Raw genomic sequence first — 16,918 nt, forward strand, 5'->3', positions numbered from 1 at the left:
ATCCTTCATTATTCTGTAGTAAAGTCATCTACCCAGACTACTACGTATGCTCCTGTTTGTTTTTCTTGCTCATTGATCTAATGTTATATCAAATTGTCATTTTCACCTGGAAATCTGGATTTCCTGATTTAATTTCAAGAGCAGCATCTCATATCATAGTTCTCCATCAGACATATTTTGGCTGGCTGATATATTATCCATTTGCCTGGTCTGTACTACAAGTCAATCTGATTTGATAAGAACGCTATCCACGAAAGAAAAGTAGAAGTATTAGAAAAGATCTTTGTTTCCTGGGACCTTCATGTTGCCACAGCCTTGTTTTTTCTCACTTTTGCCATGTTTCACTTTCTCTGCTCACTTTGGGCTTTAGGAAGTGAAGAGTTTGCATTTCACCAACAGGTGACACATACACATCATTTAAGCTAAAAGTAAATATTCATCATTAACATGGCTTGAGGAGTGAACAGAGTGAACAGGGGCTGCTCAGAGTGAGCGAGAGCTTCAGGGTGCACTGGTCAATGAGACATAAGAATAGCACCAGTCACAGAGCACATTGCCATGACTTGGTGAGGCTTTTTCCTGTCAGCAATTTGATTGACTGTTCAGAAGAAACGATTTAGGATTGCGGATAGTCTTGCAATCTTGCTGATGTAAGTTATGCTCATCCTTTCCCTCTCTAAATAAGATTAAATGGAAAATAGACTCACTTTAATGCTGAGCAGGTAGTGAAACAGAAGAAGAGCAGAAGAAGAGCAGAAGAGACAGGAAAACACACATATGACACGCACATACACACTCATACGTACAGGTAGGCCAATGCATATCTAGCACTGCAGCCTTTTCACAAGAAATGGGGTACTTCTTACATTACTACCTTTTCAAACAAAGTTCATTATTTCTTTTTTTTTTGCCTCTGCCCCACGGAAATGGATATTTTTCCAGGTGCATATGACCAACACTCTTGCGGGGACCACTGTAACTACTGCAGACCTCAGCAGAAAAGATAAAGTGCAAAATGTGAATAATTGCTGGACACAGTCTCTCTACTGCCCAGGTTTTCTTGTCTTCCTCTTGGAAGTCTTTGAGTGAGTCTTTTCTTCCTTTTTGGAGGGTGGATTAGTGGGGAATGGCAATCCATATCCATTAGGTCCATTTAGGAAGACACATTGAAAGTAGCGGACAGGAGCTAGGAAAATAAAGACAAGAGATCATTAATGTTTACAGCTTCCAGATTGCGACCGTGAGTCTCTCCTATGTTCTTTCAGAAAAAAAACTGTGTAGTCTTGTTCCCATTAATTGAGTTATAAAAGCACAAATCTTTAGTGTGATCATAACAAACCAGATGTCAAAAAGATTTTAACTGAAAGGCCGAGTGACAGCGTTGTAGCGCAAAATAAGAAATTATTTACAATTCCGCTTTGAAACCCATTATTCTACTTAGCTATAGTTCTATTTCTGTTAGAATAATTTGTATTCTGATATAGCAGAATGGAAAACCCCTAAAGCCACATGTATAATTTCTGCTTTTGTATTTCACAGCCACTTTCATATGCACTGATGAACTCCAGGAGGACTCACATCTAACTGTGATAAAGACATATCTTATTAGTCTTCAAATAAACAATCTTTATTCTGAATAAGGGGGTCATATGTCGCAGCACCACTTTCTTAGTCTTTCACAGATGAGGAAAATTTCTTCCTTTTTGATTTGTGAGCACTAGCCTGTGTAGTCACACTCCTTCCCACTGTATGTTTTAAAGGCTCCCAGGAATACATACTTCAGTATAGGCAGAACTAGCCTAATATGGTAGGAAAGACGAGTTTTCCTCTCTAGAAATAGGACTGACAAGGTTTTTAGAAGATAACTAGAACTCAGTAATGTTTTGGGGAAAATGATTGGAGGAATTCTAGCATTTGAGAGAGTTAGTTTTCACGTGATTCATTTTCTATTTCTTTCCTCTGCTGTTCATTCCATATTAAAAAGCTCAGCTGTACAGTCCTAATCTGAGACAGACTTCAGAGCTCTCCTGTGTTACAAACTCAGATGCAAGGTTTATCTATTGACTGCCAAGTCACAACAAATGGACAAACACAGAATGGGGTGTCAGAAATGCCGGTATATTCGATCGAGTGATTTTTTCCTCTGTGGTCTTCTTTCCTGTCTCACAAAAAGGTTAAGACTCTGTTATTTAAGAAGCACACTTGAAAATGGTTCTTTAAATCAGACCTTCTGAAGATGACTTCCTGCTTTCCCTATGGAACAGAGAATGCAAATATTTTTTACCCCAAATTTTTAATATTTCTACAATGTTCACTGTGAGACGGATATGAGATTTCTTCCAAAAGCAACAGGGACAAAGTGAACCCCACACAGACAGGACGTGAAAGACTGAATTTCCAATGTGAAGCCTGAAAAGACACACACCTGGGCCTTGAAGTGGATGAGCTGCACTCTACCACTGGCCACTTTGCAGTAGCCCTTTGGCAAGACTAGTGTATTTCTGGGATTTGTTATAGTCTGAACTTAAGGTATCTTTCCTGAATAAAACTATCTGAAAGGAATACATTGTCTCAAAAAAAGTTTGTAAAGAAGCGTTCCTACCAAAATACTTTCAAACAAACGATAAGCAACTGAAAGACAGAGATCTCCCCATCAGGTGTACTTAAAAAAACCCCAAAACTCTAAAATTGAAATTCCTAAAGGATGTCAATTGGATAAGGTAAAATAGCTTATAGGAAGGAAGTCATTAGTTACAAACTCACCTTTCTCTTTTTAAATGGAAATTATTTCTGCATATTCTTCTAATGGATATAAACATAAAAAAGTAAGTCAATAGCTAGTTTTATTTGCTTTATGAAGAAAGTAAATAGGGTATCATGCACTTGCTAGCCCCACTAAAAGGTTTATTTAAGGTAATAAATATGATTTAAAAAACTTATATTGTACATGCAATTCAAATACTCAAAAATTAGCTCTCTCTTCATACATTCACAAAGTTCTTATAGATACCGATCTGTTATAAGCATCGTTTATACACAGTTTATATATTGCAATTATAAATATCTAATATATTATCTTTCTTCTTGCTGATGATATGCAAACTTTCTATTAACTGAGTGATCCAACATACTCTAACTTGTTAAGCATATGGAATAATGTAAATCTTTATAGAATAAATCTGTGCTGGAAGAAATGGCTTTAGAATGATTCATTTTATGTATTTTTTCTCTATTTCTCTTTTATGTTTTCCTTCTGCTGCTGCTCTATCATGCAACCTTGAGCTGCAAAAACATGCAGATAAAAACTCCACTCAAACAAATAGCCACATCTTTGGAATGGTTTCTGTATCAGAACCAGCAAGAGTGATATAATACAAACCACAGTCAAGAGAACAATTTGAATTTTGGCATGCAGATAAGACTACAAATGCATCCCATTCTGTCTTTATAACTCCCACATTCATTGCCAATGCAGTATGTGGCTTTTAAACTGAAGAGATTTTCTCACTTTTAAGGTATTATCTTATGTCTTCAGGGCAAATGTTACTGAAAAGGATGAATGATCAAAAACATGTGATTTAATACTGAAAGACTTTTCTCAATTTACTTGAAACAACAAGACCTTATTACTGGCTTTATGCTTTTGTTTAGCATGTTGCTTATAAGAATTCATAAATTATTAAATTTAACTTTTGAGTATTACTGTAGAAAAAAAAAGTCAACACTGAAAATTTTAGGAATGTTTCTTTCTCGAGTTGAAGCTAATGGTGTTGCTACATAAACACATGTGATAAATCTATAACTAAGACTAATTATTTTCTGGGAGGAGAGCGAAGAGAATATTTGCTACCTTTTTGTTTGTTTGTTTGTTTTTTGCTTGTTGAAGGGCACTTTTTTTTTTTAGAAAATAGAAACAGAATTTTGTGTAATGCAAGAGCAATGCATATTTATGTCATTTTATTGTAGATAGATTTAATGATATTAGGAGAATAGCATTAATAATATCTTTTGAATGATTTTTGGTCAGATCAAAATGAGTATGGAATGACAACAGTGAAATATTTCTCATTGAGGAGAAAAAAAAAGAAATATATTCACATCTCATGAGAATGGTTTCTTCAGAAAAAATATCTCTTTTGACTTTATATCATAAAACACAGAATAACTGTAAACCTTGTTTTAGATTTAGCGTATGAAAAATCTTTGGTTCTGAGTTTAGAAAACTGCATTTCCATTGCTGTAGTTTGTGTCTGTTGTCTCTCATTGTATACACATCCGAAAAGAGGATGGCAGCTGGGGAGCTGAAATTAAGTCTCTGTTAGTCCTATGGGAAAAGGAGGTATTGATCCCACCACTATTACAGGTCTGTGATTGTTTGCCTAATTTAGCAAACTTGTGTTTTGACTAAGATCAGCACAAATCTTTTTCTATGATGAAAAACTATCAATGAAACAGAAAGGTACGGTAAAGCTGATGGAAGAAATGAACGCTAGAGTCTACATGATTCCTACTGAGTGTAATTTTGTTTCAGTTTGTTTTTGTCCCTTCCCCTCCCCAAGACTCCAATGAATTTTCTTCTTTAAAAGAAGGACAAGAATTGTGGCATTTCTTATTTCTTCCAGAAGTGAAAGAGCATATGCAGCATATGCATAGTGCCCTATCCTTCATGGACACAAATATCACAGCTGAATTATAAATTCTGTAACAACCTTGTGTTTTTTTTTGTGTTTTGTTGTTTCTTGGTTTTGTTGTTGGTTGTTTTTCTTTATTGATAATCTTCAGCAGTAAAAGCAAGTAAGCCTACCAGCGAGAAAACAACTGATAGGTGCAAGTATTGGTAGCTGAGAAACAGAGATTGAGATAATGTGAAATTTGGGACTTCTTGAGTTATGCACTGCAACACCTCGCAGGGACCTAGAGGAAGATCCTGAGTTCTTAAGAACTCAAACACCCTGAGAATCAGGACCAGATATAACTTTCAAAGTTATTTCTTCAGACTGACAACAACTTTTCTAGTTGACAATGTGTGTCAGTGTGCCCTTGTGGCCAAGAAGGCCAATGGGATCCTGGCCTGCATGAGAAGGAGCGTCTCTAGCAGGTCGAGGCGGGGGATCCTGCCCCTCTGCTCAGCTCTGGTGAGGCCACACCTGGAGTATTGGGTGCAGTTCTGGGCTCCCCAGTACACGAGGGACATGGAGCTTCTAGAGAGGGTCCAGCGCAGAGCCACAAAGGTGATTAAGGGACTGGAGCATCTATAATAGGGGGAAAGACTAAGCAAGCTGGGCCTGTTCAGCCTGGAGAAGAGAAGATTGAGAGGGGATCTAATCAACATGTACAAATACCTGAGGGGAGATTGTAAAGAGGATGAGGCCAAACTCTTCTTGATGGTAGCCAGTGATAGAACAAGGGATAATGAGTACAAATTGAAACACAGGAAGTTCTATCTCCATATGAGGAAGAACATCTTTCCTGTGAGGGTGACAGAGCCCTGGAACAGGCTGCCCAGAGAGGTTGTGGAGTCTCCTTCTCTGGAGATCTTCCAAACCCGCCTGGATGCCACCCTGTGCCACGTGCCCTAGGTGTCCCTGCTGGAGCAGGGGGGTTGGACTAGATGAACCCTAGGGGTCCCTTCCAATTTCAACTATTCTGTGATTCTGTGATTATTACACATCTGTATCATATCTCCTTCAGATATTGATGATATCATACACAAGTCTTTTACCATCCCAAACAAATTGATTATTCTGTATCTCATTCCAGGTAAAATCAAGTAAGAGTTTAGTCAATCTGTGTGTGTGACATAAATCATCAATTCATATGATACCAGAATGAATGAATGAGAACACTTTGCTTTCAAGTTTGAATATTGTTTAACGGGTGGTAACTCTTTTCGTCTTATTTTCGTCTTCATTTACTGTCTGGGCAAAACAATTCACACTCACCCATTTACCTTTCCAAAGCATGAGAAAGCAGGCACTGATGAAGTGACAGCAAGATCAAAAATTTCTACCAGTTGAGAAAGGGATTAAGAAATTGCTCAGGAAAAGAAGAGTTTTAAATCCAAGTAGATCACTTGAAGGAGCTTTCATACAAAGGGGTCCCCAGACAGAGTTTTCTTTCTCTGAAGAATCTGGATGGGAAATGGCTTTCATGACAAGCACAGTTATGAGCACAAATGCCATGCAGCATCTGTCAGCTAATTAGCTGAAATCTGTAGTGGGGGAGGGACCTTAATAACTCAGTGCTAGGTAGGCACTGACTTGCTCACTTTCATTCCACATATTTATGCCTTATATACTAATATATACTACACTGTTTATACTAATTAGACTATTTTGGAATTGTTTTTGTGTTAATTTAGCTGAAGTAGTTCTTTAAGGAAGCTTAGTGGAACAGAATTTCCAAAGGATGACATGCTGTAGCTCCAGTTAAGCAGCATATCTAGTATATCTAGTATAAATGTTGACTAATCAGGAGATCAAAAGCAAAACACACTTTTCATTTTCCTTACTATATGCAGTCTAGTTGACAACACATTCAAGCTCCAAAGTGTTTTATGATTATCTTTCATGAAAACTGTTCCCGTTCTTAGCTAACATTAGGACATAGTTTTAATCCAGGATCATTTTAAAGAAGACCAGTAGTCAGTTTTATATCTACAAAACTACCATTTAGGTGCCTCCTTAAGCAGTGTATGGGAGTTTTGTGTAAGATAAACAAATAAATGTAGTTTTTCATGATATAGTCCTTTGTTTTCCCTTTCTTTTAATCTTATAGGGAAATGGAGTGGAAAATTCAGAGACGAATGAAACATAAAGAACATGAAGGTGTTCCTATTTACGTGCCACAACAGTTAGTCCCATTCGCACAAGGCTGAGATAACTGTTTGATAGGCAAGTCACCATGAAACATCCTCATTAAAAAGAAATAGCTTTTATTCAGAAGAAGTGATAAGTAATTATTAGGGAAAATTATACAAAATATGTGAGGAAACAATTTTTATTATTGCCATTTTCTAGTTAGAATCAATTTTCATCAATTAATGGCTTTCCTAATAGATTTATACAATTCAACAAAGCACAAAACTTCAGGTAGTCGGAGCATTGAAAGAAACTAATTAGCAAGCAATTATGAATTAGAGGAAAGATTATTAAAGTTAGCAACTGCACTCCTTTCTTTCTGATCATTTTTCAAGTTGTGAAGGTACACTTGAAGTTTTGTCTAAGCAAACAAAGTGGAACTATGCACAATCTATGACAGGGTGTCCAAGTGACCGGGAAGCTAAACAGTTCTGAAATATTTTTTCTAGAGGTGCTCGTCATCACCTTGGAGGTGTTTGTTTGTCTCCTCAATTAAGAAAGGGTGAGGAAGAGAAACAAATGTTGTTCTCCTTGCTCTTCTGCTTTCCATGCCAAATAATTAAAGCTATTTTCCTTAATACTTCCGTAAAACTATGCCCTGACAAACTGATCAGAGAAATCCATCACTGGGAGAGATAGGAAGGAGGCAAAACAGTATGGACTCCTTGCTAAATATCAAAAACTTTTGCTTTCAGCCTTCCTAATATGAATATCTAAGTCTTTGTGCTTAACTGCATTCTCTAGCTGCAATTTAATTAAATTCTGTTTCTATGAACAGCAAAACTGAATGCTGAGAGCCAGTAGAAGACACCAAATATTATTTTCTTAAACTCACAATATGATTCATGTTGATATGAAAACACAATACTATTTTCTTAAAAAATTAGATTTATCTTTTTGTATAAATCTTTTCCCACTCCTTTTTTTTTATTGTTCAGCATGCTGGACAGTCACTTTATTGTTATTCTCAGAAATATAATGATTAATGGGAAGGAGAGAGACAAAGGAAAGGAAGAGGCAAAAACTTGGCACATCATAAAAGAAATGCAAAAATCATTTTAAATCTACTTTATATATCTAAAACTATCCATTTAAAGTGATATTTTTGTACCATTGTACTAACAGTAGGGAGAGGGAAAAAAAAATTGTCCCATCCTTTATCACATCTTATGTATTGGATAAGGAAAACAATTTAGAATGGTCAGAAAGCAGACGTTAAGCAGAAGCTGATCCCTGTAGTCTACTGCCCACAAAACAATGATAGCAATTGCTCATCTTTTCATAGCTATTTTAGCAAGTGGACTGTTCAGATAAGTTATTTAATACAGGTGTATTAATGATGTTTAACTAGCAGTGTTAAACACCAGCAACAGCACTGTCATTAAAGCCATCAGAGCCCATATTGCATGTTCTCTTAGTGACTCTTATTCCAGTACTGTGGGACTGTGGTTCTAACATGGCAGGGTGATTGCTCTTGTTCAGTGATGATGAAGAGTTAAAAGTAGCAAAGGAGTAATGGAGGAAAACTGGAGACATTTCAGGAAAAAGTCTTTCACATTATTCATTAATATGAAGGGGTAAGAGCAGGAAAACCTTAGCACTCACTGACAGTCCATTAAGTATTTATTTGTAGAATGTTACTCTGACTTTGGAGGATGATGCCTATAGCAGCAACATACAGGCTGCAAGTTTAGCTATCAGGCCATGCCTGCTTCTTTAAGCTACAGATACAGAGAGCAATACTAACCCAGAAGTTACCTGGGAAAAAATAGTTTTCTATTAAAATATCTGGCAAATGTAGCAATAACCTGCAAGACATTAATGAAAATATGAGAGAAATGCATGAGCTCACTGAAATTTTGAATTTTCACTCATGGCTCAAGGCTTTGATTGCCAGTGTTTTCCCTTCGAGTGATAAGCAGTTATTCCCAGGCACTATTAAATGGAGTAGCTAAAAAAGCTATAATTTAAAAGAAAAAGTACCCTTGCTCTCAGAAATAATGCTCAAAAATAAGCAAAAAGTCACAGAGCATTGTTCCATTCCTTACTAGTCTCTGTGGCTCCCACTGATAAAAAAAAAAGGTTTCTAAATATACGACTGGTGTATTTAGCACTGTTTCTAAATACAGTACTGGTGTTTCAATCAGTGGGACAAGAAAATATTATCAGTACAAAGTTCATAACACATCTCTCTGATACCTCTTTCTTGGTATAAAACACACAAAATACATAAAATCAATAGCACTGGAAGGTCACTTCTGGCCAAGTTTACCAAAAAATCACCATAGTCAAAATATAAAATCCTAAGACCTGGGCTACTTAAAATAATCTATTAAGCTATTAAGAGTCAACATAGTTTTAAAATATAAAAACAGTAACAGATTCTATTCAGTTAGATCTTTACTCTAAAAAAATTGATTTCTGTAGTTAGAGGTTCCCAAAATAGAATTGCTTTTTCATTAGTGAAAAATGAGCTGCAAGTGCTAAACTAATTTTCTAGACACAAAGAATTTCTGCCACTAAGACTAATGGCCAGATCTTCCAGAGCTATATGGAGTTGTGGTGATGCCCTGGTAGACCACTGGTCATGAAATGCTTGAAGGAGATGAGATTAACCAACTGCAAGACCAATTGTCATGACCAAATGTTATAGATGTCATGTTCCATCTTCCTACAGCAATACTGGCCTTCTGGAGCTGCTGCTGAATTGTTATAGTTTATATGATTATTTGTATATTTATATGCTATAATTTTTATAGTCCCCTGTTCCCTACAGATTTCATACCATAGGAGAGGAGAAAACATTCCTTGGAAATAAGAGAGAGGTGAGACTTGAGACTTCAAGAATCTTCGCACTTTAGGATCTACTTTTTATTTGATTATATCCAACAATCTCATAACTGCAAACTAAATTATACCAAATACTTGCAGCTGATTGGGGAAGAAAAATGAAATGTTGCATTGGAGGCCACTAAATAATGCACTATAATGACCCAGTGAAATCATTTTCTGTGTCAATAAAATAAACTTTAGGTAATTGCAAACAATCACAATAAAAGATGAAGCTTATTATTTTTTCATTTAAGCTTGAATGTGACTTGTGGCACATAAATACCCATTCAAGGGAGAGAAAAAGCTCTGCATTTTGCTAACTGGCTCTTGTACCATCCAATACGATGCATTTAGAGAAAAGTATTTTACTCCATGCCATGGTCACCATTTATAAACCATGTAACTCTCACATAAATGGGTGAACATTTCCAAGGTGGAACTTCCTTCAAATGCATTATAAACTGATTTTTGAATTGAACTGAAATTCTTTATGATTTTTCTAGCATTAAGCACTCAAAGGGGCTTGGCACTGCTATCTTATGTGTTTCATTAATGAAGCATATAAACGAACTAATAAAATCACTCTCACTATGATGAGAATGTTACTTTAAGAGGGGACAAAAATAATATAGGGCTTGATCCAAATTTTAGTTAAATCTTGGATTTTTTTTCACAGCAATTTTTACTTCAGTGGTTTTTGGTGGGGACAGTACAGGATTGTATTTTGTTGGTTTATTTAATAAAGATGGGTAGTGTTTTGACAGGTGTACTGTTTGCTGATCATGTACCTTATGCATGTTGATGTGACACGATCTGTGTTGCCTCATTCCTATGACCAGCATGCTCAACTAATGCAATTATAACATACCAGATTAAAGCTATCATTTCTGAAGAGCTATCAGTCTTTAAAAGATTGCTTTCAACTTTACATAAAAACTCATTTATGCACAGAAATGTGTACAAAACCAAGTAGCTGGAAATTAATATTTGTGGAATTTGTTGTGAAGGAGGGCAGGGAAGAGGAGAGGAGAGGAGAGGAGAGGAGAGGAGAGGAGAGGAGAGGAGAGGAGAGGAGAGGAGAGGAGAGGAGAGGAGAGGAGAGGAGAGGAGAGGAGAGGAGAGGAGAGGAGAGAAGTGACTGATAAAGATAGTGAATTAATTAAGCAACTAATTAAAGTGAAACTTTTATTTGAGCGATACAAGTTCATGCTCAGTTTCATTATAGCTTGAAAGTTATTATTCTAAGTCTAAATAATTATTAAATAAAGCTTTGCGCTATGTACAGATTTATCTCTTTTCTACTGAGAGTAGCTTCACTTCTTTTTGAGAGTAAAAAATCAGGAGAGAGACAGTGTTTGAACTATGCTGTATTATTCTATAACTTCCTCTGCTCTTCAGGATTTATCTGTGAAGGATTCCATTTTAGGAGCTATAAATGTGGTTCGTAGAGTGCATTCACAGTTGTGGCATGGCTATGGCTTGCATAAGAATAAGAAAAGTAGCATCTTTTTCTCAGATTTCTTACACGTTTTCTTTCCTTTCCTCAGTGTTCTTCAGTAACTTAAAGATTGAATGAGTGAACTTTAAGGGCTCTTAAGAAGTAGCTAATAGTAAGATGCTATATGGAAACTGATTTAAATCAACTCTTCTATTGCCATGCTGATGATGGTCATGAAAACCTCTATTTGTTTATTATGGAAATATGCTTTAAGCAGAGTCCAAGAAAATTTAAGTGTATTGTCAAGTAAACGTCTCTCAGCAGGAATTAGGACAGGAATGCTCTTTTAAAAAATCTTGTCAAGAAATAAACAGTAGGTAATATGTTGGAATTACCAAAAGCAGCCAAATATAAAGAAGGCTAGATATCCTTGTGCATCTGGAAACACAAAGTGTTTCTATATTCTTTGCATTGAACTCATAATTTAAATTATATTGTCACTATACTGAGAGGCTATCTATAGGCTTATAATTGAAATGAGTGTTTTGTTCCTACTTGTGGTGTGTGTTTATGGATTTTGAGTTTCAAAACTCATTGAGATCTACAAGAGGTTTTCCAGTGACATTTAATCATCTTTGGATTAGACTATAAGGCTTATTCTAACCTGCCTAGCACAATATGTCTGACATTTCTCCCTCATATGACTTCTCTATGTAAGCACATTCAACAAGATTAATCCCACTTAACTTTTAAAATACATTAATTAGTCCATATAAAAGTATTATGTGGCCACTCATTCTGAATTAAAGCAGCCTTAGTGAAATTTTCTTCAATTCAATTTCAAAATTGAAGTTAAACTCAATTAAATCAAGGTCACCTTACTTTTTAGTAAGTGACCACTCAAACACTTCAACTAAGCTTTTTAAACCCACACATCCTGTTAATGCACAGCATTCTTTCACATCTCTATTTAGGGAAAATTGTAGAAACTTAGTTTCTAAATATGTCCTTAAAAAGTCAGCTTCGAATGCTGCAGTTACTAATATCAAATTGTGGGAAAGCTTGGATATCCAGCCCTGCTCTCCAGTTCTAACACACTTTAAGCATTGAGATCTTCATGGCTTGTCTATGAAAGCTGTCCTGCAGCATGAAAACTGTCCTACGCAAGCTCTCCTACAAGTAGTCCTAGCATTTTTATGCAGAACACTTATGCTTCAGAGTGGCAAATGCACTGTAAAATTTTATTGCATGAGAACATCCTGTGTAGACAAGGCTACATGAAGATCTTGTAAATAAATAAGCACAGATGTTATATAAAAAATTATGAAACCCTTCAGTGTGCCCTTCCTTATATTATTTTCCAGTGAATGCTAAAAATTCTTATCCCCAGGAAATACAGTATTAATGCTAGTGCTTTACTGCTGAACTCTGATGAGAAAAAAATGATGACCCTCTAATATAAATTATTTCAAGGCTGTTATTACTGTTTTCACTATTACTCTGCGAGGCACAGCTGTTATTCTTAATGGTCCTTTTTATTGATCTATATATGCATTTTGAGAAAGAACAGCATATCTTTTCTCCTCAACGTTTTTGTTCAGCTTCACTGACCTAGTTGTATTCAAATCGTCAACTAAGGACAGAGAAGTTCTGGAAGAAGCTGCTGACAGAATACCTGAAGTCATCATAAATCTGGTTACACAGACACTCTGGGTGACAGAGTGAGTGAAAAATATAGTATCTGGAGTTCATCAGAATGATGAACTCATCACCTATTTATTGATGAGAGCTACTTATCCTGAGCTGATGAGGTGCTTCTCTTTTGGATATAATGTATTATCTCTTGTGGTAGCTCGAGACTTATATTCTATGAAATATTCTTTAGCCTATAGATCCATATGACTTTTTGCCTAATGATCTTAAATAAATGTTCAACTTCAGAACAGTGAAAGAAATCATATTTTTCTACTAATTATTCAAAGGTTTCAACTCCTTCTGCCCTGAAAAAAAGTCTAATTCTTTGCCAAAAGAATGATATATGGAAAAAATCTTGTGTGTTGCACTGCTGGCAACTTACAACTTCTCAGCATTGAGCAAACTTCCTTGAAGAAAATGGGAGAAATGGTTCTCAAATATAACTTATTTTCTTTTTTTTCATATTTGGAAATTCTTTCTGGATTGGATATTTCAGGGAGACACAAAATGCAATGCAATAATTATTTCGTAATAACCAATCACCACATGCTAATACAGACTTATAATGAATTCATGCATTGGAGTTGCTGAGGTTTTCAAATGGAGATGTCTATGTGCCATTGAATATCTTCCACTGATAATATAATGAAATGATTTCCTTTTATGATAGAGAACATCTTAGGAATCATATTGCTATCTACAAATGTAGAAGCAGAGAATAAATCTAGCTGAGAAATGTCTTTTTTTTTTTTTAGTGCTAGAGACTAGTGCTATATTCATATAAAAATGTTCTTACTCTGATTTATCATAATTTTAGTTTTCCCAGAGGTACCTTTTATTTTACCACATAGTTAGTATAGAAGTTCTCATGTCTAAGAAAGTTTTAAGCATTTAAGCAAGAAGTAAGCAGTTTTTCTATATAGTATACGGATGTAGGAGATGTGTACAGATATCTATATAACTATACACTGAATGTTTGTATATAGAGTGTGTATGTGTATATCTTCTACACATAGAGAAGCTGTATATAGGGTATAGAAGTCCTTGCCACAAAGTTAAATCAGTGTTCCCCTCAAATTTGACTTCAGAATCTCAAGATCTGCTTTTGTCTGCTTGTGAATACAATTTTGTAAAACAGAGGGAAAAATAGTAGTTTCAAGATTTACCATTTTTTACACCTGTAATTTTCAAGATGCATACAGAAGTCAGTTTTGACATTAGGAACAGCGGAAAGGAGGGAAAAGAATTTTAATTCCTTGCAGCTCTACCAGGAAGTAAAACTTAGTGTATGCTGCACATAGCAGGATTGCTTATGCAAGGTTAGGGACTGCCTAAAATTCTGTTCAAATATTGAACAACCTAAAATTGAAGAGATATATAGCTTTTTAAATTGCTTATTTTTCTTTATCTGATTCTTTTTAATACCTAGGAAATGCTGAAGGACTCAGATCAAAATCTAGCAATATGTGAATCTGCTCTATTCCGCTTTCCAAAGCTAGAAGATTTACTATTTAAATTTATAGATTAGCTCATACTGTTTAAATCCTTTTCTAGTTCTGTTTATCAGCAAAAAGTATTACTATTCAGTGCATTGTGCAAAATGCACAGCTTCGCTTGCAAATAACACTGCAATAAAATGAAGTTCCAGCTCAAGTGTATTAGACCTAGGACTTGGTCTCAGCTTTGAAATTCTCAAGTTTAAGAAATACTGAACAGCAACATTCATAAAGAGAAATCAATTTGATGTTCTTATGGAAGCCTTTTATTCATTCTGCAAATTACTTATTCTGTTTAATGGACAAAGAATGGCTTGAAAAATACATAATATATCTCCTTGCAAGACCACTTACAAAGAAATGTTTACACAGAGGTGTTTAAGATCTTGGAAACATTCAGTCAAGGATAATTGCACAATGATAATGTACAATTAAATTAACCGATCAGAGCTGTTACTGTAAGTGAAAACCATTGTAACACAATTTGAATAATGCATAATCGTAGCAAACTTTCCAAGAGCATGGTGGTGTACAGGATGAAGTCCTGTAGTGAACAAGTTTTTAATATATTTTGAATACACTTAAATTATATTTTAATACATTCTTGTTTTATACTTATTTTTGAATTTGCTCTATTAAAAATTCTCCTCAGTGAAACTCTCTATCCTAATTTACTTTTATTTACTATGATTAATACTACTTGATCAAAACTCTCATAATGAAAAAGTAAGGACTATTTTGGCCACCCAGATTCTGCATTCTGCATTATCAGTTAAGTATAGAATTATCAAGACGTACAAAATTCTACATTCGACTTGAAAACACTTCATTCCCAATCAAAAGAAGACAAACAAGAAGATGAAGACAAAGATGAAGAAGATGAAAAAGAAGACGAGGAAGAAGAAGGAGAAGAAGAAGAATAAGTGGAAGAAGAAGTTAAGTCATTCTCCTACTAAGTTTATAGAGCCCAACACAGCAGTCTTGTGAGCCATATCCGTAAGCCTATTTTATATAAATCCACATGCTAACCTTTAGCCAACCTTGATCCTAGCTTTCTGTTCTTTGATGCTTGATTGTTATGCACTTTTCATTTAGTTACTTTTAAAACAGTTATTAAGATATTTGAAGTTTTATGCACAAACATACAGAGATATTTGCCCATACACAGGTACATAAAACTACTCATAAAACTACATGTTTCTGTAATCTACATAGGACTCTAATATAATCTAACTATAGTAAAAAGGATGAACAAAATGATATACAACAAAACAGTTGGGATGATTTGACTTGAAATTCTTTTCACCACTGCATGCAACCAAGTTGCATCAAGAAGACCCTATTAATATTTAGTTCACATTTTCTGCGTAATGCAGTTACAACTCATACGCGAGATTAAAGATTTAGATCTTTGGCTGGTATGAATCAGTGTTTTTCCACTGAAGTCATAGGGATTAATTTATAGCAGTCAAGAATTTGGAACATATTTTTATTTATATCATAAAGTGAGAAAAATATGGAACTAACTGATAACACAATGCATGGAGATTTCCTTCTGCAATGTCCTACCTTTTTATCTTTTCTTTTTCCTGGGTTGATATTATTCATGTGAAAAAATAAATTGGATGTGTTTTTCTCTATTTGGTTTTGCTATGGAACAGATTTTATAAAAGGGGCATATGTTTTTTTGAAAAAAACACACTGCCGAAATCATGGCAGACCACTTGTTTTATAAAGTAATTAGCTGAATATGTGTTTAAAACTTTAATCATTCTCCACAGGAAGAATATAGATTTGACTCACTTAGCATGCCTCTCATCAAGTCCCCTTTCACTTTAATGAGAGGCAAGAAAATCTGCAAGTATGACCTCCCTTAAAAAATAAGACTAAAAGAAAAGCATTCACCTGTGGTCAGGTTGTGATGTCGTGGAGCTTCTTTCACTGCTGAGACTCCTAAAGAAGAAAGGAAGATGATAAATTAGTCTTCAATTTCATGCAAAAATATTTAAATTTTACTGAAAAAAGTTAGTTGGAGTTCATTAACAGATAAGAATCTGTATAAACTATACTGATTTTTTTACATGTCTCTCATATTAAACTTATTTAAACATAAAATTTAAACACAGAAATTTTATGCCTAAAAAAAAAAAACACACAGAAGCAAACCATTCTTCTAAATACAGGTTTAGCAAACCTGTACCAGGGCAATTAACTAACAGCTGTCTTTTAAGATTCTGGGAGTTCAATATATGAAGTCTGTATGTTAAAGATATATTCAAATTCTATACACCAGAATTCAATACATACTGCATTTAGGTACTTTAGGGACTAACTTGTGCAGATCTTGCTCTAAACCTGCACTTCTGTGAAAAAATGCATTGTGTTTAATCAATGTAGAGATGGCCTTTATCTCTTAGACTTAAGAAATTAATGCAATTTATTAGCTACACAAGTATAGCAGAAACCATTTCTCTAGATGCAAATAAGGAAAACACTTATGGCAGTGCTACGTCCAACAGTTCGGTCAGCATATAGTTGACTATAAAGTCTACTGTATGCATAAAAAACACCTCTCTTCATTAGTATTGTATTCTGCA

The 16,918-nt window shown here is 35.0% G+C and overlaps 1 protein-coding gene across 1 annotated transcript in view; it reads right to left on the reverse strand.

Moving 5' to 3' along the window:
• Positions 1–905: 905 nt before the first annotated feature.
• The window catches only part of TRDN (triadin), a 270,244-nt gene continuing 254,231 nt past the window's right edge, over positions 906–16,918 (reverse strand). The window contains exons 37-38 of the mRNA XM_088521987.1: positions 16,227–16,274; positions 906–1,186 (exon numbers count right to left, since the gene is read on the reverse strand). Coding sequence (XP_088378113.1) covers positions 1,044–1,186; positions 16,227–16,274 — 191 coding nt within the window. The 3' untranslated portion in view covers positions 906–1,043. The remainder of the gene's footprint in view (positions 1,187–16,226; positions 16,275–16,918) is intronic.

This window comes from Tinamus guttatus, unplaced genomic scaffold, assembly GCF_059628265.1.
Source record: "Tinamus guttatus ecotype Peru unplaced genomic scaffold, ASM5962826v1 Tinamus_guttatus_pri_ptg000141l, whole genome shotgun sequence".
Taxonomy (NCBI): Eukaryota; Metazoa; Chordata; class Aves; order Tinamiformes; family Tinamidae; genus Tinamus; species Tinamus guttatus.